The sequence below is a fragment of the Salvelinus fontinalis genome, chromosome 35 (assembly GCF_029448725.1).
Source record: "Salvelinus fontinalis isolate EN_2023a chromosome 35, ASM2944872v1, whole genome shotgun sequence".
Taxonomy (NCBI): Eukaryota; Metazoa; Chordata; class Actinopteri; order Salmoniformes; family Salmonidae; genus Salvelinus; species Salvelinus fontinalis.
This window is the reverse complement of record NC_074699.1, coordinates 1,091,199-1,118,987: the sequence shown is the minus strand read 5'-3', so window position 1 is coordinate 1,118,987 and position 27,789 is coordinate 1,091,199. Positions and strand designations below refer to the sequence as shown.

Here is a 27,789-nt window from a genome sequence, read left to right as displayed (position 1 = left end):
GAGATAAACACTCATAGACCCATATCTCAGTGGCCCGCCCACCCACGAGATAAACACTCATAGACCCATATCTCAGTGGCCCGCCCACCCACGAGATAAACACTCATAGACCCATATCTCAGTGGCCCGCCCACCCACGAGATAAACACTCATAGACCCATATCTCAGTGGCCCGCCAACCCACGAGATAAACACTCATAGACCCATATCTCAGTGGCCCGCCCACCCACGAGATAAACACTCATAGACCCATATCTCAGTGGCCCGCCCACCCACGAGATAAACACTCATAGACCCATATCTCAGTGGCCCGCCCACCCACGAGATAAACACTCATAGACCCATATCTCAGTGGCCCGCCCACCCACGAGATAAACACTCATAGACCCATATCTCAGTGGCCCGCCCACCCACGAGATAAACACTCATAGACCCATATCTCAGTGGCCCGCCCACCCACGAGATAAACACTCATAGACCCATATCTCAGTGGCCCGCCCACCCACGAGATAAACACTCATAGACCCATATCTCAGTGGCCCGCCCACCCACGAGATAAACACTCATAGACCCATATCTCAGTGGCATGACTATGGGGTTGAGGCGGCAGGTAGCCTAGTGGTTAGAGCGTTGGGTCAGTAACCTAAAGGTTGCTGGATCGAATCCCCGAGCTGTTAACTGCCTTGTTCAGGGGCAAGACCTTGTCCCCGAGCTGACACTGTTCCCCCGGTAGGCCGTCATTGTAAATAAGAATGTGTTCTTAACTGACTTGCCGAGTTGAATAACGGTTCCATTAAAACATAGTCCTGCCCTTTGTAACCTCCTCCAGGAGATCTACAGGGGGAGCTGGTTTTTACTCCATCCCTGCTGAATCAGCTAATCAAGGTCATCTGTTTAGGGTAGGGTTGTAGCAAAAACCTGCTCACTAAGTAGCTGTCCAGGAGGAGGGTTGGCTACCCAAAGCAATAGATACAGATGTAGCCCTGGGCCATCCCCAGACAATTACGAAAGTCAAACCAAAATCCAATTCCACATTCTCCTCACTGAAAAGCATTGAAGATAATTGGACATTTTTTGTGTACCTTCTGAATTGACCCTAACCCTGGCCCTTAGAAATGCCTGTGCAGTAGTATACGCCTTCTGTGAGAGTACGGTTAGAGCTACCATTGTCCCTCCGGTGTGGGGCTGATGTCAGCAGCAGCTGAATGAGTGGAGGGACTTCTTGAAGAACTTCCTGAACTCCGTGTTGAAGACCGTGTAGATAATGGGGTTGAGGGCGCTGTTGACGTAGCCCAGCCAGGTGACGGTGCTTATCAGGGCCTGTGGGATGTAGCAGGTAGCACACAGGGCCCGCGTGGTGTGGACGACGAAGAACGGGGTCCAGCAGAACAGGAAGCAACCTGAGGGGAAGAGGAGGAGGAGGAAGAGGAGAGGTTAGGGGACTGTTCTGAAAAATGGATCCATTAATTGATTCACGGATGATTGATTGATTAGATGAGGTGACTTTACCTCCTTACTATGTAAGAGCATTGAGAATCTGGAAAATATCCCATTAATTATGAATCCATTAACCTATATCTACGTACCGTAGGTCTTTATCTACGTACTGTAGGTCTTTATCTACCTACTGTAGGTCTTTATCTACCTACTGTAGGTCTTTATCTACGTACCGTAGGTCTTTATCTGCCTACTGTAGGTCTTTATCTACGTACTGTAGGTCTTTATCTACCTACTGTAGGTCTTTATCTACGTACCGTAGGTCTTTATCTACATACCGTAGGTCTTTATCTACATACCGTAGGTCTTTATCTACATACTGTAGGTCTTTATCTGCCTACTGTAGGTCTTTATCTACGTACTGTAGGTCTTTATCTGCCTACTGTAGGTCTTTATCTACGTACTGTAGGTCTTTATCTACGTACTGTAGGTCTTTATCTGCCTACTGTAGGTCTTTATCTACGTACTGTAGGTCTTTATCTACGTACCGTAGGTCTTTATCTGCCTACTGTAGGTCTTTATCTACGTACTGTAGGTCTTTATCTACCTACTGCAGGTCTTTATCTACCTACTGTAGGTCTTTATCTACGTACTGTAGGTCTTTATCTACGTACTGTAGGTCTTTATCTGCCTACTGTAGGTCTTTATCTACGTACTGTAGGTCTTTATCTACGTACCGTAGGTCTTTATCTGCCTACTGTAGGTCTTTATCTACGTACTGTAGGTCTTTATCTACCTACTGCAGGTCTTTATCTACCTACTGTAGGTCTTTATCTACATACTGTAGGTCTATCTACATACTGTAGGTCTATATCTACGTAAAATGCCACTTAATATAATGTATATGTATATACTGTACTCTATCATCTACTGCATCTTGCCATCTTATGTAATACATGGACCACTAGCCACTTTAAACTATGCCACTTTTATGTTTACATACCCTACATTACTCATCTCATATGTATATACTGTACTCGATACCATCTACTGCATCTTGCCTATGCCGTTCTGTACCATCACTCATTCATATATCTTTATGTACATATTCTTTATCCCTTTACACTTGCGTGTATAAGGTAGTAGTTGTGGAATTGTTAGGTTAGATTACTCGTTAGGTTATTACTGCATTGTCAGAACTAGAAGCACAAGCATTTCGCTACACTCGCATTAACATCTGCTAACCATGTGTATGTGACAAATAAAATGTGATTTGATTTGATTTGATACTGTAGCCCTTTATAACCGTTGTTACCAAGACCAAGCAGAAGCTGAATCAAAGTGCTGTAAAATCTCCCGACAACCACCAGACTTTACTGTACCACTGCCAACCCCAGTTGATCTGATAAGTAAAGCACAGCCAATCTAATATGTCATTCTTATTGCTATTTAATGGAGACTCAAGGAACATTAACCAGCAGTTTAACCTTCATTATTTTATATTCTCCTTTTGCCCCTGAAGCAGAAAACACTCCATTTTATAAAGTGGCATGTTGACATTTTACAAAGACCGACGCACACTAATGCGAGAGAGAGAGAACTCATTCTGTGGAAATATTTGTTAATATCTTTGTCCAATCGTGAGAAGGTAAGTAAGTGTATAGCGGTTGATCATTTAATGTTGCCACGGGGTTGGCAACCCAAACTATTTATTCACACGCACGCAATCAATTCACAACGACACCTCAGCGGCTGGGCAACACTCATTTACACTGCCTAGACCCTGTCAACATTAATATGGGGGAATCCCAAATAGCACCCTATTCCTGGTCTAAAGTAGTGCACTATGTAGGGAATAGGGTGCCATTTGAGACGAACCCCCCAAAAACCCGTTTACAATATGGCGATTGGAGTGAGAAAATTGAACAGCATGGCTGATGTCCTTGTAGATTAGAAACCTGCCTGCCTCTCTGGTGAGGTGAATAATGCAGGAATGTTGACGGGATTGCTATAAATACTCAGTCAAGCGCTTGGAGGTCGGGGTGGAGTAGCGATACAGATTAGGGTTGCACCCTAAACTGTACCCTATTCCCTATGTAGTGCACTACTTTTGACTAGAGCCATCATAAACCTCTGGACAAAAGTGGTGCACTAAATAGGGAATAGGCTGCCATTTGGGATACGGCCTAGGTAGTACCAGCTACTGAACAGGGAAGCTCTTCCTCCCTCTGGAACTGACACTGCAACCTAATAAGCTTAGTTTACCTCTACAGCTGGGAATCAGAGCTTCCCTGGACAGACACTTAAGACCAACCAACCACCTACAGCTGGGAATCAGAGCTTCCCTGGACAGACACTTGATCAAGACCAACCAATCACCTACAGCTGTGAACCAGAGCTTCCCTGACCAGACACTTAAGACCCACCTACAGCTGGGAATCAGAGCTTCCCTGACCAGACACTTAAGACCCACCTACAGCTGGGAATCAGAGCTTCCCTGGACAGACACTTAATCAAGACCCACCAACCACCTACAGCTGGGAATCAGAGCTTCCCTGACCAGACACTTAATCAAGACCCACCAACCACCTACAGCTGGGAATCAGAGCTTCCCTGACCAGACACTTGATCAAGACCAACCAACGATCTACAGCTGGGAATCAGAGCTTCCCTGACCAAACACTTAATCAAGACCAACCAACGACCTACAGCTGGGAATCAGAGCTTCCCTGTCCAGACACTTAATCAAGACCCACCAACCACCTACAGCTGTGAATCAGAGCTTCCCTGACCAGACACTTGATCAAGACCCACCAACCACCTACAGCTGGGAATCAGAGCTTCCCTGACCAGACACTTGATCAAGGGGAAACTGACAGTAGATAGAAGCCATTTGTCTGGAGTGTCTCCATGCGTCTCCGTGCGTCATGTGATTTAATTTATTGGGTGTTCATTGGACGAGGCACTGAATATAAACCTCAACTCTCTGGGAGGTGGAGAGACTTTACTCTTAATTAAGAGACAGCCTGTCCTCATCTGGAGAGACTTTACTGTTAAGAGACAGCCTGTCCTCATCTGGAGAGACTTTACTGTTAAGAGACAGCCTGTCCTCATCTGGAGAGACTTTACTGTTAAGAGACAGCCTGTCCTCATCTGGAGAGACTTTACTGTTAAGAGACAGCCTGTCCTCATCTGGAGAGACTTTACTGTTAAGAGACAGCCTGTCCTCATCTGGAGAGACTTTACTGTTAAGAGACAGCCTGTCCTCATCTGGAGAGACTTTACTGTTAAGAGACAGCCTGTCCTCATCTGGAGAGACTTTACTGTTAAGAGACAACCTGTCCTCATCTGGAGAGACTTTACTGTTAAGAGACAGCCTGTCCTCATCTGGAGAGACTTTACTGTTAAGAGACAGCCTGTCCTCATCTGGAGAGACTTTACTGTTAAGAGACAACCTGTCCTCATCTGGAGAGACTTTACTGTTAAGAGACAGCCTGTCCTCATCTGGAGAGACTTTACTGTTAAGAGACAGCCTGTCCTCATCTGGAGAGACTTTACTGTTAAGAGACAGCCTGTCCTCATCTGGAGAGACTTTACTGTTAAGAGACAGCCTGTCCTCATCTGGGGAGACTTTACTGTTAAGAGACAGCCTGTCCTCATCTGGAGAGACTTTACTCTTAATTAAGAGACAGCCTGTCCTCATCTGGAGAGACTTTACTGTTAAGAGACAGCCTGTCCTCATCTGGAGAGACTTTACTGTTAAGAGACAGCCTGTCCTCATCTGGAGAGACTTTACTGTTAAGAGACAGCCTGTCCTCATCTGGAGAGACTTTACTGTTAAGAGACAGCCTGTCCTCATCTGCATGCATAAACGGGGTTGGCGTTAGGAGGGGTGATCATTTTAATATCGATGTGGACCCCCCCCCCCCCACAAGTCAAACCCTTTGATGTCAGGCACCCCCGAGAGATTATGAGCACCCCCCTAGAACGTCCCAAAAGGTCAGTTAAATTAACCTTCATAAATGTTTCCAATTCCCACTGGGTAATTTGAACCCTGCTTGCCAGTCCCCATCTAATCCGGAGCACCCCTGGAAGAAATTAAAATAGGATTGTGTGCTCCTCGATTGAGCTTCCTTATTGACCTTCCACATAAAGCAATCAAAGTATCAACATTGGTCCAGAAAACCTTATTTATTTCACCTCCAAGAGCGTATTTCATTTAGCGAATGTGGAGAACAATTACAGTCAACAAATGCTTTTTACAAATTGGAAACAGAAAATTGTCCGTCCTTTAACCCTTTGATAGAATAAGTGTTGTTGCCAAAGAGGAAAAAGAGAGTCTGTCTGTCTGTCTGTCTGTCTGTGTGGGAGAGGATCTGATGTGTCTGTCTGTCTAGTAGGAGAGGATGTGATGTCTGTCTGTCTGTCTGTGTGGGAGAGGATCTGATGTGTCTGTCTGTCTAGTAGGAGAGGATGTGATGTCTGTCTGTCTGTCTGTGTGGGAGAGGATCTGATGTCTGTCTGCCTGTCTGTCTAGTAGGAGAGGATCTGATGTCTGTCTGTCTGTCTAGTAGGAGAGGATCTGATGTCTGTCTGTCTGTCTAGTAGGAAAGGGTATGATGTGTCTGTCTGTCTCTCTGTCTGTCTGTGTAGGAGAGGATCTGATGTCTGTCTGTCTAGTAGGAGAGGATCTGATGTCTGTCTGTCTGTCTAGTAGGAAAGGGTATGATGTGTCTGTCTGTCTCTCTGTCTGTCTGTGTAGGAGAGGATCTGATGTCTGTCTGTCTAGTAGGAGAGGATCTGATGTCTGTCTGTCTAGTAGGAGAGGATGTGATGTCTGTCTGTCTAGTAGGAGAGGATCTGATGTGTCTGTCTCTCTGTCTGTTGAGTATAAGCTAAATGCTTCTCATTCTTTTCCCCTCTTATGCTCCCAACTTTCCGTGTAGGAATCACTACCCTCAGTGACATCTTAATATCTACCCTCAATGTAAAGAACAAGACCAACACGAACGTCGGTAGTGCACAGCCTCGTCTCTGACCACAGAACAGCCACATTTTTCTGTTCATTTCCCAACTATTTGACATGTTGAATCGCCCCCCGTTCATCGCCACCCAGCCGGTGATCTACTGAGTGGAGACGGCCGACATTGGTGTTGGTCTGTGTCGTCTTCAACAGGAACCCACCCTCACTGACTGCCTGGTGTTATGAGGGACAGCCTGTCGTGTCCACAGCAGCGGGCCCTGCGTGGTAAACTGTGTTTCCTGCTAATACTAATTGATGTGACGCTCTGAGTGTTACCTGATACCAGCTGCATCCTGGGACACGATGATCAAATGAAGGATCAACTTCAACTCAAAGTCTCTGGAAAAAAACCCTGATCTGTGAACAGCAACGTTCCTTTATTTCTCACTTAAAAACCCTGATCTGTGAACAGCAACGTTCCTTTATTTCTCACTTAAAACCCTGATCTGTGAACAGCAACGTTCCTTTATTTCTTACTTAAAAACCCTGATCTGTGAACAGCAACGTTCCTTTATTTCTTACTTAAAACCCCTGATCTGTGAACAGCAACGTTCCTTTATTTCTTACTTAAAAACCCTGATCTGTGAACAGCAACGTTCCTTTATTTCTTACTTAAAACCCCTGATCTGTGAACAGCAACGTTCCTTTATTTCTTACTTAAAAACCCTGATCTGTGAACAGCAACGTTCCTTTATTTCTTACTTAAAACCCCTGATCTGTGAACAGCAACGTTCCTTTATTTCTCACTTAAAACCCCTGATCTGTGAACAGCAACGTTCCTTTATTTCTCACTTAAAACCCCTGATCTGTGAACAGCAACGTTCCTTTATTTCTCACTTAAAACCCCTGATCTGTGAACAGCAACGTTCCTTTATTTCTCACTTAAAACCCCTGATCTGTGAACAGCAACGTTCCATTATTTCTCACTTAAAAACCCTGATCTGTGAACAGCAACGTTCCTTTATTTCTCACTTAAAACCCCTGATCTGTGAACAGCAACGTTCCTTTATTTCTCACTTAAAAACCCTGATCTGTGAACAGCAACGTTCCTTTATTTCTCACTTAAAACCCCTGATCTGTGAACAGCAACGTTCCTTTATTTCTCACTTAAAACCCCTGATCTGTGAACAGCAACGTTCCTTTATTTCTCACTTAAAACCCCTGATCTGTGAACAGCAACGTTCCTTTATTTCTCACTTAAAACCCCTGATCTGTGAACAGCAACGTTCCTTTATTTCTCACTTAAAACCCCTGATCTGTGAACAGCAACGTTCCTTTATTTCTCACTTAAAAACCCTGATCTGTAAACAGCAGCGTTCCTGTATTTCTCACTTAAAACCCCTGTTAGAAATGCAGATGGACTTTTCACCCTGCTGAACCAAACCAAGCTGCACAGAGCTGACCTGATTACGCATATCACAATCATCCTTTCTGGAACTTTGAGGAAAATATCCACATTATGTTTGGCTTGGGCATGGTAGTGTGAAATGACTATCTGTTTAAAAATGAGTCACCACCCACATGGTCTCCCACGTAGATGACCAAAGACAGAGGAACATCCGTCAGTCTGGCTGTGTCACTGGAGACTAATGAAGACATTTAACTCTCCTCAACACTTCCATCTGTTTCTGCTCATTAGTTGAAGCCGTGAATGACTCAGTAGGCACCTCTATACTTAAACCTGTGGTCATGTGTGTTGTGGGGGTAAGACGATCCAAAGTGGTACATATTGATTGGATTTAAGGCTTTAAGCTAAACTTAGTCAGGTGGAGAACGGCAGACTAAAGTCACACTTCTAATAGGTCTACAGACCTTCTGTTAAACCTAGCATCTGCTGACTACAGACCTTCTGTTAGACCTAGCATCTGCTGACTACAGACCTTCTATTAGACCTAGCATCTGCTGACTACAGACCTTCTGTTAGACCTAGCATCTGATGACTACAGACCTTCTGTCAGATCTAGCATCTGATGACTACAGACCTTCTGTTAGACCTAGCATCTGATGACTACAGACCTTCTGTTAGACCTAGCATCTGATGACTACAGACCTTCTGTCAGACCTAGCATCTGCTGACTACAGACCTTCTGTTAGACCTAGCATCTGATGACTACAGACCTTCTGTCAGATCTAGCATCTGATAACTACAGACCTTCTGTCAGACCTAGCATCTGATGACTACAGCCCTTCTGTCAGACCTAGCATCTGATGACTACAGACCTTCTGTCAGACCTAGCATCTGATGACTACAGACCTTCTGTTAGACCTAGCATTTGATGACTACAGACCTTCTGTCTACAGACCTTCTGTCAGACCTAGCATCTGATGACTACAGACCTTCTGTTAGACCTAGCATCTGATGACTACAGACCTTCTGTCAGACCTAGCATCTGATGACTACAGACCTTCTGTTAGACCTAGCATCTGCTGACTACAGACCTTCTGTTAGACCTAGCATCTGATGACTACAGACCTTCTGTTAGACCTAGCATCTGATGACTACAGACCTTCTGTCAGACCTAGCATCTGATGACTACAGACCTTCTGTCAGACCTAGCATCTGATGACTACAGACCTTCTGTTAGACCTAGCATCTGATGACTACAGACCTTCTGTTAGACCTAGCATCTGATGACTACAGACCTTCTGTCAGACCTAGCATCTGATGACTACAGACCTTCTGTCAGACCTAGCATCTGATGACTACAGACCTTCTGTCAGACCTAGCATCTGATGACTACAGACCTTCTGTTAGACCTAGCATCTGATGACTACAGACCTTCTGTTAGACCTAGCATCTGATGACTACAGACCTTCTGTCAGACCTAGCATCTGATGACTACAGACCTTCTGCTAGACCTAGCATCTGATGACTACAGACCTTCTGTCAGACCTAGCATCTGATGACTACAGACCTTCTGTTAGACCTAGCATCTGATGACTACAGGCCTTCTGTCAGACCTAGCATCTGATGACTACAGAACTTCTATTAGACCTAGCATCTGATGACTACAGAACTTCTATTAGACCTAGCATCTGATGACTACAGACCTTCTATTAGACCTAGCATCTGATGACTACAGACCTTGTTAGACCTAGCATCTGATGACTACAGACCTTGTTAGACCTAGCATCTGATGACTACAGACCTTCTGTCAGACCTAGCATCTGATGACTACAGACCTTCTGCTAAACCTAGCATCTGATGACTACAGACCTTCTGTTAAACCTAGCATCTGATGACTACAGACCTTCTGTTAGACCTAGCATCTGATGACTACAGACCTTCTGTCAGACCTAGCATCTGATGACTACAGACCTTCTGTCAGACCTAGCATCTGATGACTACAGACCTTTACCTTAGTTATGTTGCCTGGCTGCAACACAGTGAAGTCTACAGGACCCTACATGATAAAGTGTAGTCCCTCGTCATCAGTTTCTCCGATAAGATGCTACTGATATCCAAGGGCTTTCCTAATTTGGGTTTAGTAAATACCACAGCCTCCAATGTATATTAGCTATTGGCTGGGTTTGATGACCTTTGGTATGATTTGATTAGTAAATGTTTTTAACGTGTTTAACCATTTAGTCGTGTTGCTTGACGACAACATGTCGTTGCTTATCATTACTTATCATTAACGTTTCATTATTGATGATAAGTGCATAATCATTTAGCATCTGCTGTCAACAGTGTAGCATTCTCCTAACAAGCTGTGTATCTGCTGTCAACAGTGTAGTATTCTGTATTGTCTTAACAAGCTGTGTATCTGCTGTTAACACTGTAGCATTCTGCATTCTCCTAACAAGCTGTGTATCTGCTGTTAACACTGTAGCATTCTGCATTCTCCTAACAAGCTGTGTATCTGCTGTCAACAGTGTAGCATTCTGCATTCTCCTAACAAGCTGTGTATCTGCTGTTAACACTGTAGCATTCTGCATTCTCCTAACAGGCTGTGTATCTGCTGTCAACAGTGTAGCATTCTGCATTCTCCTAACAGGCTGTGTATCTGCTGTCAACAGTGTAGCATTCTCCTAACAAGCTGTGTATCTGCTGTCAATACTGTAGCATTCTCCTAACAGCTGTGTATCTGCTGTCAACAGTGTAGCATTCTCCTAACAGCTGTGTATCTGCTGTCAACAGTGTAGCATTCTGTATTGTCTTAACAAGCTGTGTATCTGCTGTTAACACTGTATCATTCTGTATTGTCTTAACAGGCTGTGTATCTGCTGTTAACACTGTAGCATTCTGCATTCTCCTAACAAGCTGTGTATCTGCTATTAACACTATAGCATTCTGTATTTTCCTAACAGACTGTGTATCTGCTGTCAACAGTGTAGCATTCTGTATTTTCCTAACAGACTGTGTATCTGCTGTCAATACTGTAGCATTCTGTATTTTCCTAACAGGCTGTGTATCTGCTGTCAACAGTGTAGCATTCTGCATTCTCCTAACAGGCTGTGTATCTGCTGTTAACACTGTAGCATTCTCCTAACAGGCTGTGTATCTGCTGTCAACACTGTAGCATTCTGTATTCTCCTAACAAGCTGCGTATCTGCTGTCAACACTGTAGCATTCTGTATTCTCCTAACAGGCTGTGTATCTGCTGTTAACACTGTAGCATTCTGTATTCTCCTAACAGGCTGTGTATCTGCTGTTAACACTGTAGCATTCTCCTAACAAGCTGTGTATCTGCTGTTAACACTGTAGCATTCTGTATTCTCCTAACAGGCTGTGTATCTGCTCTTAACACTGTAGCATTCTCATAACAAGCTGTTGATCTGCTGTCAATACTGTAGCATTCTGTATTCTCCTAACAGGCTGTGTATCTGCTGTCAACACTGTAGCATTCTGTATTCTCCTAACAGGCTGTGTATCTGCTGTCAACACTGTAGCATTCTGTATTCTCCTAACAAGCTGCGTATCTGCTGTCAACACTGTAGCATTCTCCTAACAGCTGTGTATCTGCTGTCAACACTGTAGCATTCTGTATTCTCCTAACAAGCTGCGTATCTGCTGTCAACACTAGCATTCTCCTAACAGGCTGTGTATCTGCTGTCAATACTGTAGCATTCTGTATTCTCCTAACACGCTGTGTATCTGCTGTCAACACTGTAGCATTCTCCTAACAGGCTGTGTATCTGCTGTCAACACTGTAGCATTCTGTATTCTCCTAACATGCTGTGTATCTGCTGTCAACACTGTAGCATTCTGTATTCTCCTAACAGGATGTGTATCTGCTGTCAATACTGTAGCATTCTCCTAACAGGCTGTGTATCTGCTGTCAACACTGTAGCATTCTCCTAACAAGCTGCGTATCTTCTGTCAACACTGTAGCATTCTCCTAACACGCTGTGTATCTGCTGTCAACACTGTAGCATTCTCCTAACAGCTGTGTATCTGCTGTCAACACTGTAGCATTCTCCTAACAGCTGTGTATCTGCTGTCAATACTGTAGCATTCTCCTAAAAGGCTGTGTATCTGCTGTCAACACTGTAGCATTCTCCTAAAAGGCTGTGTATCTGCTGTCAACACTGTAGCATTCTCCTAAAAGGCTGTGTATCTGCTGTCAACACTGTAGCATTCTCCTAACAGCTGTGTATCTGCTGTCAACACTGTAGCATTCTCCTAACAAGCTGCGTATCTGCTGTCAACACTGTAGCATTCTCCTAACACACTGTGTATCTGCTGTCAACACTGTAGCATTCTCCTAACAAGCTGCGTATCTGCTGTCAACACTGTAGCATTCTCCTAACACGCTGTGTATCTGCTGTCAACACTGTAGCATTCTCCTAACAGGCTGTGTATCTGCTGTCAACACTGTAGCATTCTCCTAACAGCTGTGTATCTGCTGTTAACACTGTAGCATTCTCCTAACAGCTGTGTATCTGCTGTCAACAGTGTAGCATTCTGTATTCTCCTAACAGGCTGTGTATCTGCTGTCAATACTGTAGCATTCTCCTAACACGCTGTGTATCTGCTGTCAACACTGTAGCATTCTGTATTCTCCTAACAGGCTGTGTATCTGCTGTTAACACTGTAGCATTCTGTATTCTCCTAACAGGCTGTGTATCTGCTGTCAACACTGTAGCATTCTCCTAACAGGCTGTGTATCTGCTGTCAATACTGTAGCATTCTGTATTCTCCTAACAGGCTGTGTATCTGCTGTCAACACTGTAGCATTCTCCTAACAGCTGTGTATCTGCTGTCAACACTGTAGCATTCTCCTAACAGCTGTGTATCTGCTGTCAACACTGTAGCATTCTCCTAACAGCTGTGTATCTGCTGTTAATACTGTAGCATTCTGTATTCTCCTAACAGGCTGTGTATCTGCTGTTAACACTGTAGCATTCTCCTAACAGGCTGTGTATCTGCTGTCAACACTATAGCATTCTCATCATTGTACATTAGAAAGGTTGTTTCTCCCATTAAATAATTTAAATATTAAAGTAGCTCATGGCAGGAGGCACACCACACTTACAGTTCTACCTAAAAAGGTTATTTGATTGTCCTTTTCCAAGCAGAACCCTTTGGGTTCCATGTAGAACCCTTTTCCACAGAGGGTTCTACCCAGAACCCAAAAAGGTTCTTCAAAAGGGGTTCTCCTATTAGGACAGCCAAATAACCTCTTTTGAAAGCTTTTTTTTAAATAAAAGTGTGAACCAGTTCATTATGACAGATCAGGAAGCCATGAGAGCACTGCAGGACACCTTTTTATAGAAGGATTTAGTTTTTCTCTCACCGATGAAGATGATGTGCCACCAGCATCCACCACTCAAACATAGTGCATGTTTCATCAAAAATGCACCTCATCAGCCTGACACTGAGAAAATGACTCAACCACCTCAAATTATTCATGAATGATGATCCTGTGGCCCAAAAAAAAGTGAATAACTCCAGAAATGAGAGATAGAGAATCCCCCCCCCCCCCCCCTTAGGTATATCACCGCATCATTTCCATTTAGACCGTTAGGGCCCCTTAATCAATTTCCAGGTCAGTGTGAGTCCAGAGAGGCCCGAAACGCAATACTCTCCCAGAGGGCCAAACTGGTTCAAATAAGAGAATGACATCATTTCAGACCAGCGTGGCCTGCTGGGTATTTAATCATTTTCATCACTTCATCTCACGACTGAACATTTCTATCAATTTCCAGGTCCTGGTTTGATGAACATTATCATCCATTTAATAAGCAGGTCAGTGAATCAGAAGCTGGAAACACAATACTTTCATCCTGTAGCCTGTCATTATGACTGGAGAACCGGTTCTCAGGACTATCTGATAGTGACTGTCTAGTCTAGCTTTTAATCCTCCTTGCACAAAGGCGGAGGTAGCGGTCCTGCTGCTGGGTTGTTGCCATCCTACGGCCTCCTCCACGTCTCCTGGTGTACTGGCCTGTCTCCTGGTAGCGCCTCCATGCTCTGGACACTACGCTGACAGACACAGCAAACCTTCTTGCCACAGCTCGCATTGATGTGCCATCCTGGATGAACTGCACTACCTCAGCCACTTGTGTGGGTTGTAAACTCCGTCTCATGCTACCACTAGAGTGAGAGCACCGTCAGCATTCAAAAGTGACCAAAACATCAGCCAGGAAGCATAGGAACTGAGAAGTGGTCTGTGGTCACCACCTGTAGAATCACTCCTTTATTGGGGGTGTCTTGCTAATTGCCTATAATTTCCACCTTTTGTCTATCCCATTTGCACAACAGCATGTGAAATTTATTGTCAATCAGTGTTGCTTCCTAAGTGGACAGTTTGATTTCACAGAAGTGTGATTGACTTGGAGTTACATTGTGTTGTTTAAGTGTTCCCTTTATTTTTTTGAGCAGTGTATATATATATTTATTTTTTATTTAAGCCTTTGGAGAAAGCAATGTGTGCTTTGAGGCCGGCCATAAGGGGTTTATACAGTATGCGCCCAAAACATGTATTTGACCCAGGTCTGATCACGACCAGTCAGAACCTACCCTATGAGCCCTCAGTAGAAAAGAGAAAGGGGGGAAGCAGAGATGGAGACTTGAGTCAGTCACAAAGACCTTGAAACTTGATTCTGACTCATAGCACTCTGACTCTGAAGTTTTGAAGGAAACCTTTGTAAGTTTTTTGACAGGTTTGAGGGGAACTTATTCATTTTGACAAGTCAGGGGAGCCTTTGTGAGTTTTTGACAACTTTTTGACAAGTCTGTAACTTTAATCTGTGGCACTTACCCACCACAACAGGAAGAACCCTCATGGCCTTCCTCTCCCTGCCGTTGATTTTGGCTCGCTTCCTCTTCTGCGGCGGCTTCTGCTGGTAGGAGATGGACGGCACGGAGCTGATCCTCTCCCTGTACGCCGAGGGGAACGGGGGGCAGTCCGGCTGCAGATAGTCATCGGTATCCTCCAGCCCCAGCCGGGCTTGAGCCAGGTCCCTCTCGATGATCCTGGGCAGGGGCATGGGCAGCGGCCCGGGGATGGTACCTGAGGTTGGCATGGCGGAGGCTGCGGCTGCATGCTGAAGCTTCCTACATGTCTGGATGCTGTTCCTCAGCTTGGCCTTGCGCGCCTCCTCCCACCTCTTCAGGCCCTGGAACATGCCGAAGTAGAGGAGGAGCATGATGGGGCAGGGGATGAAGAAGGAGCAGACAGAGGAGTAGACCACATAGTTGTCATCTTCCAGTTTACACTCGGTGGGGTCCCGCTGGGGGATGTTGTTGATACCCAACATGACGGGGGAGGCCACGGCCAGGGCTATGAGCCAGGTGCCTGACAGCAGGATGATCTGACGCTGGTCAACGTGCTTCCTGTTGTAGTTCAGAGGGATTGACACAGCAATGAACCTGGGGGGAGAGCGAGAGAGAGAATTACATTTACATTGAATGAACTACAGGACAAAATACAAAAACCTCCAACCCAAAAAGGCCTGTGGGGTTGATGGTATCCTCAATGAAATGATGAAATATACAGACCACAAACTCAATTTGGCTATTGTTAAACTCTTTAACATCATTCTCAGCTCTGGCATCTCCCCCAATATTTGGAACCAAGGACTGATCACCCCAATCCACAAAAGTGGAGACAAATTTGACCCCGATAACTACCGTGGAATATGCGTCAACAGCAACCTTGGGAAAATCCTCTGCATTATCATTAACAGCAGATGCGACATTTCCACAGCATAAACAATAAGCAAATGTCAAATAGGCTTTTTACCAAATTACCATACGACAGACCATGTATTCACCCTGCACACCCTAATTGACCCTACGTTCTCTCAATTTGGCACGAGGGTTGTACAAATTGATGGAAAGTGGTGTTGGGGAAAAACATCCGACATTATAAAATCCATGTACACACACAAGTGTGCGGTTAAAGTTGGCAAAAAACAAACATTTCTTTCCACAGGGCCCAGGCATGCAGATAAAGCCCCACCCTCTTCAACATATATATAAACAAATAGGCGCGGGCAACCGTCTGCAGCACCCGGTCTCACCCTACTAGAATCTGAAGTTAAATGTCTACTGTTTGCTGATGATCTGGTGCTTCTGTCCCCAGCCAAGGAGGGCCTACAGCAGCACCTAGATCTTCTGCACAGATTCTGTCAGACCTGGGTCCTGACAGTAAGACAAAAATAATGGTGTTCCAAAAAAAGTCCAGTTGCCAGGACAACAAATACAAAATTCCATCTAGACACCGTTGCCCTAGAGCACACAAAACAACTATACATAACTTGGCCTAAACATCAGCGCCACAGGTAACTTCCACAAAGCTGTGAACGATCTGAGAGACAAGGCAAGAAGTACCTTCTATGCCATCAAGAGGACCATAACATTCGACACACCAATTAGGATCTGGCTAAAAATACTTGAATCAGTTATAGAACCCATTGCCCTTTATGGTTGTGAGGTCTGGGGTCCGCTCACCAACCAAGATTTCACAAAATGGGACAAACACCAAATTGACACTCTGCATGTAGAATTCTAAAAAAAATATCCTCTGTGTACAACGTAGAACACCAAATAATGCATGCAGAGCAGAATTAGGACGATACCAGCTAATTATCAAAATCCAGAAAAGAGCCCTTAAATTCTACAACCACCTAAAAGGAAGCGATTCCCAAACCTTACATAACAAAGCCATCACCTACAGAGAGATGGACCTGGAGAAGAGTCCCCTAAGCAAGCTGGTCCTAGGGCTCTGTTCACAAACACAAACAGACCCCACAGAGCCCCAGGACAGCAACACAATTAGACCCGACCAAATCATGAGAAAACAAAAAGAGTCGGGAGAGTACGCCGAGAGTCAGGAAGCAAGTTCAGTGAGTGTTTTTAATAAATAAATGCAACTAAATACGAAACACAGACATGACACAGGAACAGAAACAATAACACCTGGGGAAGAAACCAAAAGGGAGTGACATATATAGGGAAGGTAATCGGGGAGGTGATGGAGTCCAGGTGAGTCTGATGACGTGCAGGTGTGCGTAACGATGGTGACAGGTGTGCGCCATAACGAGCAGCCTGGTGACCTAGAGGCCGGAGTTGGAGCCCACGTGTCAGGAAGAATACCTGACCACTGTGACTGACCCAAACTTAAGGAAAGCTTTGACTACCTAGAGACTCAGTGAGCATAGCCTTGCTATTGAGAAAGGCCGCCGTAGGCAGACCTGGCTCTCAAGAGAAGACAGGCTATGTGCACACTGCCAACAAAATGAGGTGGAAACTGAGCTACACTTCCTAACCTCCTGCCAAATTATGACCATAGAGGCACATATTTCACTCAGATTACACAGACCCACGAAGACTTCGAAAACAAATCCAATTTTGATAAACTCCCATATCTATTGGGTGAAATACCACAGTGTGACATCACTGCAGCAAGATTTGTGACCTGTTGCCACAAGAAAAGGGCAACCAGTGAAGAACAAACACCATTGTAAATACAACCCATATTTATGCTTATTTATTTTCCCTTTTGTACTTTAACTATTTGCACATCGTTACAACACTGTATATAGACATAATATGACATTTGAAATGTTTGTATTCTTCTGGAACTTTTGTGAGTGTAATGTTTATTGTTAAATTTGTATGATTTATTTCACTTTTATTTATTATCTATTTCACTTGCTTTGGCAATGTTAACATATGTTTCCCATGCCAATAAAGTCCCTTAAATTGAAATTGGAGAGAGAGAGAGAGAGTGAGAAATCACAAGGTGGTCTTTAGTGATCATATGGGGCCTCTAACTAGAGTTCCTGTGGTCTTTCAGAGGGATGGACACAGGGATGATCCTGGAGGAGGAGAGAGACTGTTTAGTGATCACGACACAAGTGACCTTTGACCCTGTCCGGTGGTGGAAAAAGTTCTCAATTCTCATACTTGAGTAAAAGTAAACATAGAAAATGACTCAAGTCAAAGTGAAAGTCACCCAGTCAAACAATACTTGAGTAAAAGTCTAAAAGTATCTGGTACTTTGTTATAAAGTAAAAAGTCAAATTAAACGCTATACATCAAAATCCTTATATTATTAAGCAAACCAGACGGCACAAGTTGTATTTATTTTCTGAGACAGCACGGAGCTCACTCCAACAAATAGACATCATTTACAAAACCAGTGTTTGTGTTTAGTGAGTCCACCAGATAAGAGGCAGTAGGGATGACAACACTCTATATTGAAAGGTGAGTGGATTGGACCATATTGCTGTCCCGGATGAACATTCGATATGTAACGAGTACTTTTGGGTGTCGGGGAAAACGTATAGAGTAAAAAGTACTTTATTTTCTTCAGGAATGTAGTGAAGTAAAAGTAAAAGTAGTCAAAAATATGAATAGTAAAGTAAAGCACAGATACCTCCCAAAACTACTTAAGTAGTACTTGAAAGTATTTTTACTGAGTTACTTTACACCAGTGACCATGTCCACTAAGCCTACCAGATGGCAAGGTGGAGCTGCACAGAGGGAGAGAGACATTTTATATGAACATTTTAGTCATTTAGGAGAGGTTCTTATCCAGAGCGACTTACAACTAGTACATTCAACTAATGTAAATACAAGTTTATATATTAAAAAACACCTATCATCGCAAGTAGAGACTCTTTAGTGACAAAGGACCTTTACCTACAGTATGACTTTACCTACAGTATGACCCTTTACCTACAGTATGACCCTTTACCTACAGTATGACCCCATACCTACAGTATGACCCCATACCTACAGTATGACTTTACCTACAGTATGACCCTTCAGCTACAGTTTGACCCTTCAGCTACAGCATGACCCTTTACCTACAGTATGACTTTACCTACAGTATGACCCTTTACCTACAGTATGACTTTACCCACAGTATGAGGGACCCTACAGTATGACTTTACCTACAGTATGACCTGTACCTACAGTGTGACCCTTTACCTACAGTATGACCCTTTACCTACAGTGTGACCCTTTACCTGCAGTATGACCCTTTACCTACAGTATGACCCTTTACCTAAAGTTTGACCCTTGACCTAGAGATTGACATTTACATACAGTATGACTTTACTTACAGTATGACTTTGCCTGCAGTATGACCCTTTACCTACAGTATGATCCTTTACCTGCAGTATGACCCTTTACCTACAGTATGATCCTTTACCTACAGTTCGACCCTTTACCTGCAGTATGACCCTTTACCTGCAGTATGACCCTTTACCTGCAGTATGACCCTTTACCTGCAGTATGAACCTTTACCTGCAGTATGACCCTTTACCTGCAGTATGACCCTTTACCTGCAGTATGACCCTTTACCTACAGTATGACCCTTTACCTGCAGTATGACCCTTTACCTGCAGTATGATCCTTTACCTGCAGTATGACCCTTTACCTACAGTATGACCCTTTACCTGCAGTATGACCCTTTACCTGCAGTATGACCCTTTACCTGCAGTATGATCCTTTACCTGCAGTATGACCCATTACCTGCAGTATGACCCTTTACCTGCAGTATGACCCTTTACCTGCAGTATGACCCTTTACCTGCAGTATGATCCTTTACCTACAGTATGACCCATTACCTGCAGTATGACCCTTTACCTGCAGTATGACCCTTTACCTGCAGTATGACCCTTTACCTGCAGTATGATCCTTTACCTGCAGTATGACCCATTACCTGCAGTATGAACCTTTACCTGCAGTATGACCCTTTACCCACAGTATGACCCTTTACCTGCAGTATGACCCTTTACCTACAGTATGAGGGACCCTACAGTATGACTTTACCTGCAGTATGACCCTTTACCTGCAGTATGACCCTTTACCTGCAGTATGACCCTTTACCTGCAGTATGACCCTTTACCTGCAGTATGACCCATTACCTGCAGTATGACCATTTACCTGCAGTATGATCCTTTACCTGCAGTATGCCCCTTTACCTGCAGTATGACCCTTTACCTACAGTATGACCCTTTACCTAAAGTTTGACCCTTGACCTAGAGATTGACATTTACATACAGTATGACTTTACTTACAGTATGACTTTGCCTGCAGTATGACCCTTTACCTACAGTATGACGCTTTACCTACAGTATGATCCTTTACCTGCAGTATGACCCTTTACCTACAGTATGATCCTTTACCTACAGTTCGACCCTTTACCTGCAGTATGACCCATTACCTGCAGTATGAACCTTTACCTGCAGTATGACCCTTTACCTACAGTATGACCCTTTACCTGCAGTATGACCCTTTACCTGCAGTATGACCCTTTACCTGCAGTATGATCCTTTACCTGCAGTATGACCCATTACCTGCAGTATGACCCTTTACCTGCAGTATGATCCTTTACCTGCAGTATGACCCATTACCTGCAGTATGAACCTTTACCTGCAGTATGACCCTTTACCTACAGTATGACCCTTTACCTGCAGTATGACCCTTTACCTACAGTATGAGGGACCCTACAGTATGACTTTACCTGCAGTATGACCCTTTACCTGCAGTATGACCCTTTACCTGCAGTATGACCCATTACCTGCAGTATGACCCTTTACCTGCAGTATGACCCTTTACCTGCAGTATGACCCTTTACCTGCAGTATGACCCTTTACCTGCAGTATGACCCATTACCTGCAGTATGACCCTTTACCTGCAGTATGATCCTTTACCTGCAGTATGACCCTTTACCTGCAGTATGACCCTTTACCTACAGTATGACCCTTTAACTGCAGCATGACCCTTTACCTGCAGTATGACCCTTTACCTGCAGTATGACCCTTTACCTGCAGTATGACCCTTTACCTGCAGTATGACCCTTTACCTGCAGTATGACCCTTTACCTGCAGTATGACCCTTTACCTGCAGTATGACCCTTTACCTGCAGTATGACCCTTTACCTGCAGTATGACCCATTACCTGCAGTATGCCTTCACTCGGATTAATTTGAGCTTTAGTGGAGAACTTCTATTGATACAAATGCATGATTTGAGTGAAAGTCATGAATTGGTTGTTTCTCAGCCCGATGCAACAACTCAATCGTGACCTGATGCAAATTCATAACAGAAATAGACTGTTGACACAAGGAAAAAATGTATGCTTGTGTATTGTTTATTTACAGTGTTTTCCTGTTAATAAACAATAATACATGTTTCCTTTGCGTCAACAGTCTATTTCTGTTATGAATTTGCATTTGCATCAGGTCACTATTGACTGAGGCTAAACATTATTCAATTAATGTATTCATTTATGCAAATATATTTATACTTTCAAATTGGTCAAAATGTTAAAATGTTATAAATCTATTAGAATCACTGTGGGTGGCTTTCAGACGTTGCTATGCCGGGGCTTATTTTTCTCCAACTAGGTAATGGATTTTAGTTTGGTCCCCTTCCATCTTTCTGTCTATTATGCAACATTTCACACAATGTGTTTATTTATCTCTCAGCAGCAGACCCTGAGCTACGGAGAGGTGAGGTAGAGGGGTCAACACCATTAGAAGTAGAGACTCAGGAGGTAGAGGGGTCAACACCATTAGAAGTAGAGAGACTCAGGAGGTAGAGGGGTCAACACCATTAGAAGTAGAGACTCAGGAGGTAGAGGGGTCAACGCCATTAGAAGTAGAGACTCAGGAGGTAGAGGGGTCAACGCCATTAGAAGTAGAGACTCAGGAGATAGAGGGGTCAACACCATTAGAAGTAGAGAGACTCAGGAGGTAGAGGGGTCAACATCATTAGAAGTAGAGACTCAGGAAGTAGAGGAGTCAACACCATTAGAAGTAGAGACTCAGGAGGTAGAGGGGTCAACACCATTAGAAGTAGAGACTCAGGCGGTAGAGGGGTCAACACCATTAGAAGTAGAGAGACTCGGGAGGTAGAGGGGTCAACGCCATTAGAAGTAGAGACTCAGGAAGTAGAGGGGTCAACACCATTAGAAGTAGATACTCAGGAGGTAGAGGGGTCAACATCATTAGAAGTAGTGAGACTCGGGAGGTAGAGGGGTCAACACCATTAGAAGTAGAGACTCAGGAGGTAGAGGGGTCAACACCATTAGAAGTAGAGAGACTCAGGAGGTAGAGGGGTCAACACCATTAGAAGTAGAGAGACTCAGGAGGTAGAGGGGTCAACACCATTAGAAGTAGAGACTCAGGAGGTAGAGGGGTCAACAACATTAGAAGTAGAGACTCAGGAGGTAGAGGAGTCAACACCATTAGAAGTAGAGACTCAGGAGGTAGAGGAGTCAACAACATTAGAAGTAGAGACTCAGGAGGTAGAGGGGTCAGCACCATTAGAAGTAGAGAGACTCAGGAGGTAGAGGGGTCAACACCATTAGAAGTAGAGAGACTCAGGAGGTAGAGGGGTCAACACCATTAGAAGTAGAGACTCAGGAGGTAGAGGGGTCAACACCATTAGAAGTAGAGACTCAGGAGGTAGAGGGGTCAGCACCATTAGAAGTAGAGAGACTCAGGAGGTAGAGGGGTCAACACCATTAGAAGTATAGAGACTCAGGAGGTAGAGGGGTCAACACCATTAGAAGTATAGAGACTCAGGAGGTAGAGGGGTCAACACCATTAGAAGTAGAGAGACTCAGGAGGTAGAGGGGTCAACACCATTAGAAGTAGAGAGACTCAGGAGGTAGAGGGGTCAACACCATTAGAAGTAGAGACTCAGGAGGTAGAGGGGTCAACACCATTAGAAGTAGAGACTCAGGAGGTAGAGGGGTCAGCACCATTAGAAGTAGAGAGACTCAAGAGGTAGAGGAGTCTACACCATTAGAAGTAGAGACTCAGGAGGTAGAGGAGTCAACACCATTAGAAGTAGAGAGACTCAGGAGGTAGAGAGGTCAACACCATTAGAAGTAGAGAGACTCAGGAGGTAGAGGGGTCAACACCATTAGAAGTAGAGACTCAGGAGGTAGAGGGGCCAATGCCATTAGAAGTAGAGACTCAGGAGGTAAAGGTCAACACCATTAGAAGTAGAGACTCAGGAGGTAGAGGGGTCAATACCATTAGAAGTAGAGACTCAGGAGGTAGAGGGGTCAATACCATTAGAAGTAGAGACTCAGGAGGTAGAGGGGTCAACGCCATTAGAAGTAGAGACTCAGGAGGTAAAGGTCAACACCATTAGAAGTAGAGACTCAGGAGGTAGAGGGGTCAATACCATTAGAAGTAGAGACTCAGGAGGTAAAGGTCAATACCATTAGAAGTAGAGACTCAGGAGGTAGAGGGGTCAACGCCATTAGAAGTAGAGACTCAGGAGGTAGAGGGGTCAACGCCATTAGAAGTAGAGACTCAGGAGGTAGAGGGGTCAATACCATTAGAAGTAGAGACTCAGGAGGTAGAGGGGTCAACGCCATTAGAAGTAGAGACTCAGGAGGTAGAGGGGTCAACAACATTAGAAGTAGAGACTCAGGAGGTAGAGGGTTCAACTCCATTAGAAGTAGAGACTCAGTAAGGAGAAGATGAGATGTGTCTATCTGTTAGGGAGATTCAGGCTACAAGTCCTGACTAGCTATGAATGGCAATTTATACATTTTTAATGCATCACACATCAGTTGGGGAATGTGTCTGTCTGTTTCAGGAAGCAGTTCATTAGATGGACTCAACGCAATGTTTTGAAGTATTTCTGATAACGCTTCAGATATTGTTAGCCCTGGACACTATGTGGATAGTTGGTTGATAATTACACAGGAAGCCGGGGACAGGAAATACACAGTTCAAAGTAAAGCACCAAATAAACATCATATTTACATCATTTATTAACAGAGTTGGATCCCAAAACCTCTCTCGTCTAATGAGAACCTCGTCTGAACACCTGACGACTTCAACCATAATGGTAGAGGGACCTGGGGTTCGGCGTGTGTCTTTATGCGTGTCTTTATGTGTTTATGTGTTTATGTGTGTGTGTGTTTATGTGTGTCTGTGTGTGTGTGTGTGTGTGTGTGTGTGTGTGTGTGTGTGTGTGTGTGTGTGTGTGTGTGTGTGTGTGTGTGTGTGTGTGTGTGTGTGTGTGTGTGTGTGCATGTCTGTGTGTGCATGTCTGTGTGTGTATGTGTGTGTGTGTGTGTGTGTGTGTGTGTGTGTGTGTGTGTGTGTGCGTGCGTGCGTGCGTGCGTGCGTGTGCGTGTGCGTGTGCGTGCGTGCGTGTGCGTGTGCGTGTGCTTGTATCTGACTGACCTGTCGACGCTGATGGCGCAGAGGTTGAAGATGGAGGCTGTGCACAGCATCACATCCATGGACATCAGGCCGTCACACAGCATCATGTTCAGGGACCACACACCACCCTGGAACTGAACACAACACACAGCATCATGTTCAGGGACCACACACCACCCTGGAACTGAACACAACACACAGCATCATGTTCAGGGACCACACACCACCCTGGAACTGAACACAACACACAGCATCATGTTCAGGGACCACACACCACCCTGGAACTGAACACAACACACAGCATCATGTCCAGGGACCACACACCACCCTGGAACTGAACACAACACACAGCATCATGTTCAGGGACCACACACCACCCTGGAACTGAACACAACACACAGCATCATGTTCAGGGACCACACACCACCCTGGAACTGAACACAACACACAGCATCATGTTCAGGGACCACACACCACCCTGGAACTGAACACAACACACAGCATCATGTTCAGGGACCACACACCACCCTGGAACTGAACACAACACACAGCATCATGTTCAGGGACCACACACCACCCTGGAACTGAACACAACACACAGCATCATGTTCAGGGACCACACACCACCCTGGAACTGAACACAACACACAGCATCATGTTCAGGGACCACACACCACCCTGGAACTGAACACAACACACAGCATCATGTTCAGGGACCACACACCACCCTGGAACTGAACACAACACACAGCATCATGTCCAGGGACCACACACCACCCTGGAACTGAACACAACACACAGCATCATGTCCAGGGACCACACACCACCCTGGAACTGAACACAACACACAGCATCATGTTCAGGGACCACACACCACCCTGGAACTGAACACAACACACAGCATCATGTTCAGGGACCACACACCACCCTGGAACTGAGCACAACACACAGCATCATGTTCAGGGACCACACACCACCCTGGAACTGAACACAACACACAGCATCATGTTCAGGGACCACACACCACCCTGGAACTGAACACAACACACAGCATCATGTTCAGGGACCACACACCACCCTGGAACTGAACACAACACACAGCATCATGTTCAGGGACCACACACCACCCTGGAACTGAACACAACACACAGCATCATGTTCAGGGACCACACACCACCCTGGAACTGAGCACAACACACAGCATCATGTTCAGGGACCACACACCACCCTGGAACTGAACACAACACACAGCATCATGTTCAGGGACCACACACCACCCTGGAACTGAACACAACACACAGCATCATGTTCAGGGACCACACACCACCCTGGAACTGAGCACAACACACAGCATCATGTTCAGGGACCACACACCACCCTGGAACTGAACACAACACACAGCATCATGTTCAGGGACCACACACCACCCTGGAACTGAACACAACACACAGCATCATGTTCAGGGACCACACACCACCCTGGAACTGAGCACAACACACAGCATCATGTTCAGGGACCACACACCACCCTGGAACTGAACACAACACACAGCATCATGTTCAGGGACCACACACCACCCTGGAACTGAACACAACACACAGCATCATGTTCAGGGACCACACACCACCCTGGAACTGAGCACAACACACAGCATCATGTTCAGGGACCACACACCACCCTGGAACTGAACACAACACACAGCATCATGTTCAGGGACCACACACCACCCTGGAACTGAACACAACACACAGCATCATGTTCAGGGACCACACACCACCCTGGAACTGAGCACAACACACAGCATCATGTTCAGGGACCACACACCACCCTGGAACTGAACACAACACACAGCATCATGTTCAGGGACCACACACCACCCTGGAACTGAACACAACACACAGCATCATGTTCAGGGACCACACACCACCCTGGAACTGAACACAACACACAGCATCATGTTCAGGGACCACACACCACCCTGGAACTGAACACAACACACAGCATCATGTCCAGGGACCACACACCACCCTGGAACTGAACACAACACACAGCATCATGTTCAGGGACCACACACCACCCTGGAACTGAACACAACACACAGCATCATGTTCAGGGACCACACACCACCCTGGAACTGAACACAACACACAGCATCATGTTCAGGGACCACACACCACCCTGGAACTGAACACAACACACAGCATCATGTCCAGGGACCACACACCACCCTGGAACTGAACACAACACACAGCATCATGTTCAGGGACCACACACCACCCTGGAACTGAACACAACACACAGCATCATGTTCAGGGACCACACACCACCCTGGAACTGAACACAACACACAGCATCATGTTCAGGGACCACACACCACCCTGGAACTGAACACAACACACAGCATCATGTTCAGGGACCACACACCACCCTGGAACTGAACACAACACACAGCATCATGTTCAGGGACCACACACCACCCTGGAACTGAACACAACACACAGCATCATGTTCAGGGACCACACACCACCCTGGAACTGAACACAACACACAGCATCATGTTCAGGGACCACACACCACCCTGGAACTGAGCACAACACACAGCATCATGTTCAGGGACCACACACCACCCTGGAACTGAACACAACACACAGCATCATGTTCAGGGACCACACACCACCCTGGAACTGAGCACAACACACAGCATCATGTTCAGGGACCACACACCACCCTGGAACTGAACACAACACACAGCATCATGTCCAGGGACCACACACCACCCTGGAACTGAACACAACACACAGCATCATGTTCAGGGACCACACACCACCCTGGAACTGAACACAACACACAGCATCATGTTCAGGGACCACACACCACCCTGGAACTGAACACAACACACAGCATCATGTTCAGGGACCACACACCACCCTGGAACTGAGCACAACACACAGCATCATGTCTATGAAAACGTGTGGACATAGATTAACGATTTGACACCTGATCAAACGTACATAATCACAGAAACCATGTGTATTGCTGATTCTACCTCCTCTCTCTGTCTGTCTCCATACTCTCCTCTCTCTCTCTCTCTCTCTCTCTCTCTCTCTCTCTCTCTCTCTCTCTCTCTCTCTCTCTCTCTCTGTCTGTCTCCATACTCTCCCCTTTCTCTTTCTCTCTCTCTCTCTCTGTCTCTCTCCATACTCTCCCCTTTCTCTTTCTCTCTCTCTCTCTCTGTCTCTCTCCATACTCTCCCCTTTCTCTTTCTCTGTCTGTCTCCACACTCTCCCCTTTCTCTTTCTCTCTCTGTCTGCCTCCATACTCTCCCCTTTCTCTCTCTCTCTCTCTGTCTGTCTCCATACTCTCCCCTTTCTCTCTCTCTCTCCCCATCTGTCTCCGTACTCTCCCCTTTCTCTCTCTCTTTCTTCTATTGGCCATACTATTGATCAGCCTCTCTTGTCTTATCAATAGTATGATGAAGTTGACTTTCAGACTGCCCTTCACCACCAGGTGAACACGTCAAAAACTAAAGGCTGTACTGTTAACCAATAACCAGGATGGATAACAAAATGCTAACAACATGTTAATACCAACATGTTAACACTCTGCCTGGCTGGCTCAGTAGATTACCACGCTGTAACAACTCTCCTGTAACGAGATAATGGCGTCCCAATTTAGGAAGACTTAGGCACTGGTCTCTCACAGGCATCCCTTAATTCTCTAAGTAAAGAC

The 27,789-nt window shown here is 45.2% G+C and overlaps 1 protein-coding gene across 2 annotated transcripts in view; it reads right to left on the bottom strand.

The window, feature by feature from the left end:
- Positions 1 to 255: 255 nt before the first annotated feature.
- The window catches only part of drd4b (dopamine receptor D4b), a 29,344-nt gene continuing 1,810 nt past the window's right edge, over positions 256 to 27,789 (bottom strand). The window contains exons 2-4 of one of the 2 annotated variants that reach the window (XM_055898911.1): positions 24,082 to 24,194; positions 14,668 to 15,278; positions 256 to 1,400 (exon numbers count right to left, since the gene is read on the bottom strand). In XM_055898911.1, coding sequence (XP_055754886.1) covers positions 1,192 to 1,400; positions 14,668 to 15,278; positions 24,082 to 24,194 — 933 coding nt within the window. In that variant the 3' untranslated portion in view covers positions 256 to 1,191. The remainder of the gene's footprint in view (positions 1,401 to 14,667; positions 15,279 to 24,081; positions 24,195 to 27,789) is intronic. The other variant, XM_055898912.1, reaches the window with a different exon arrangement.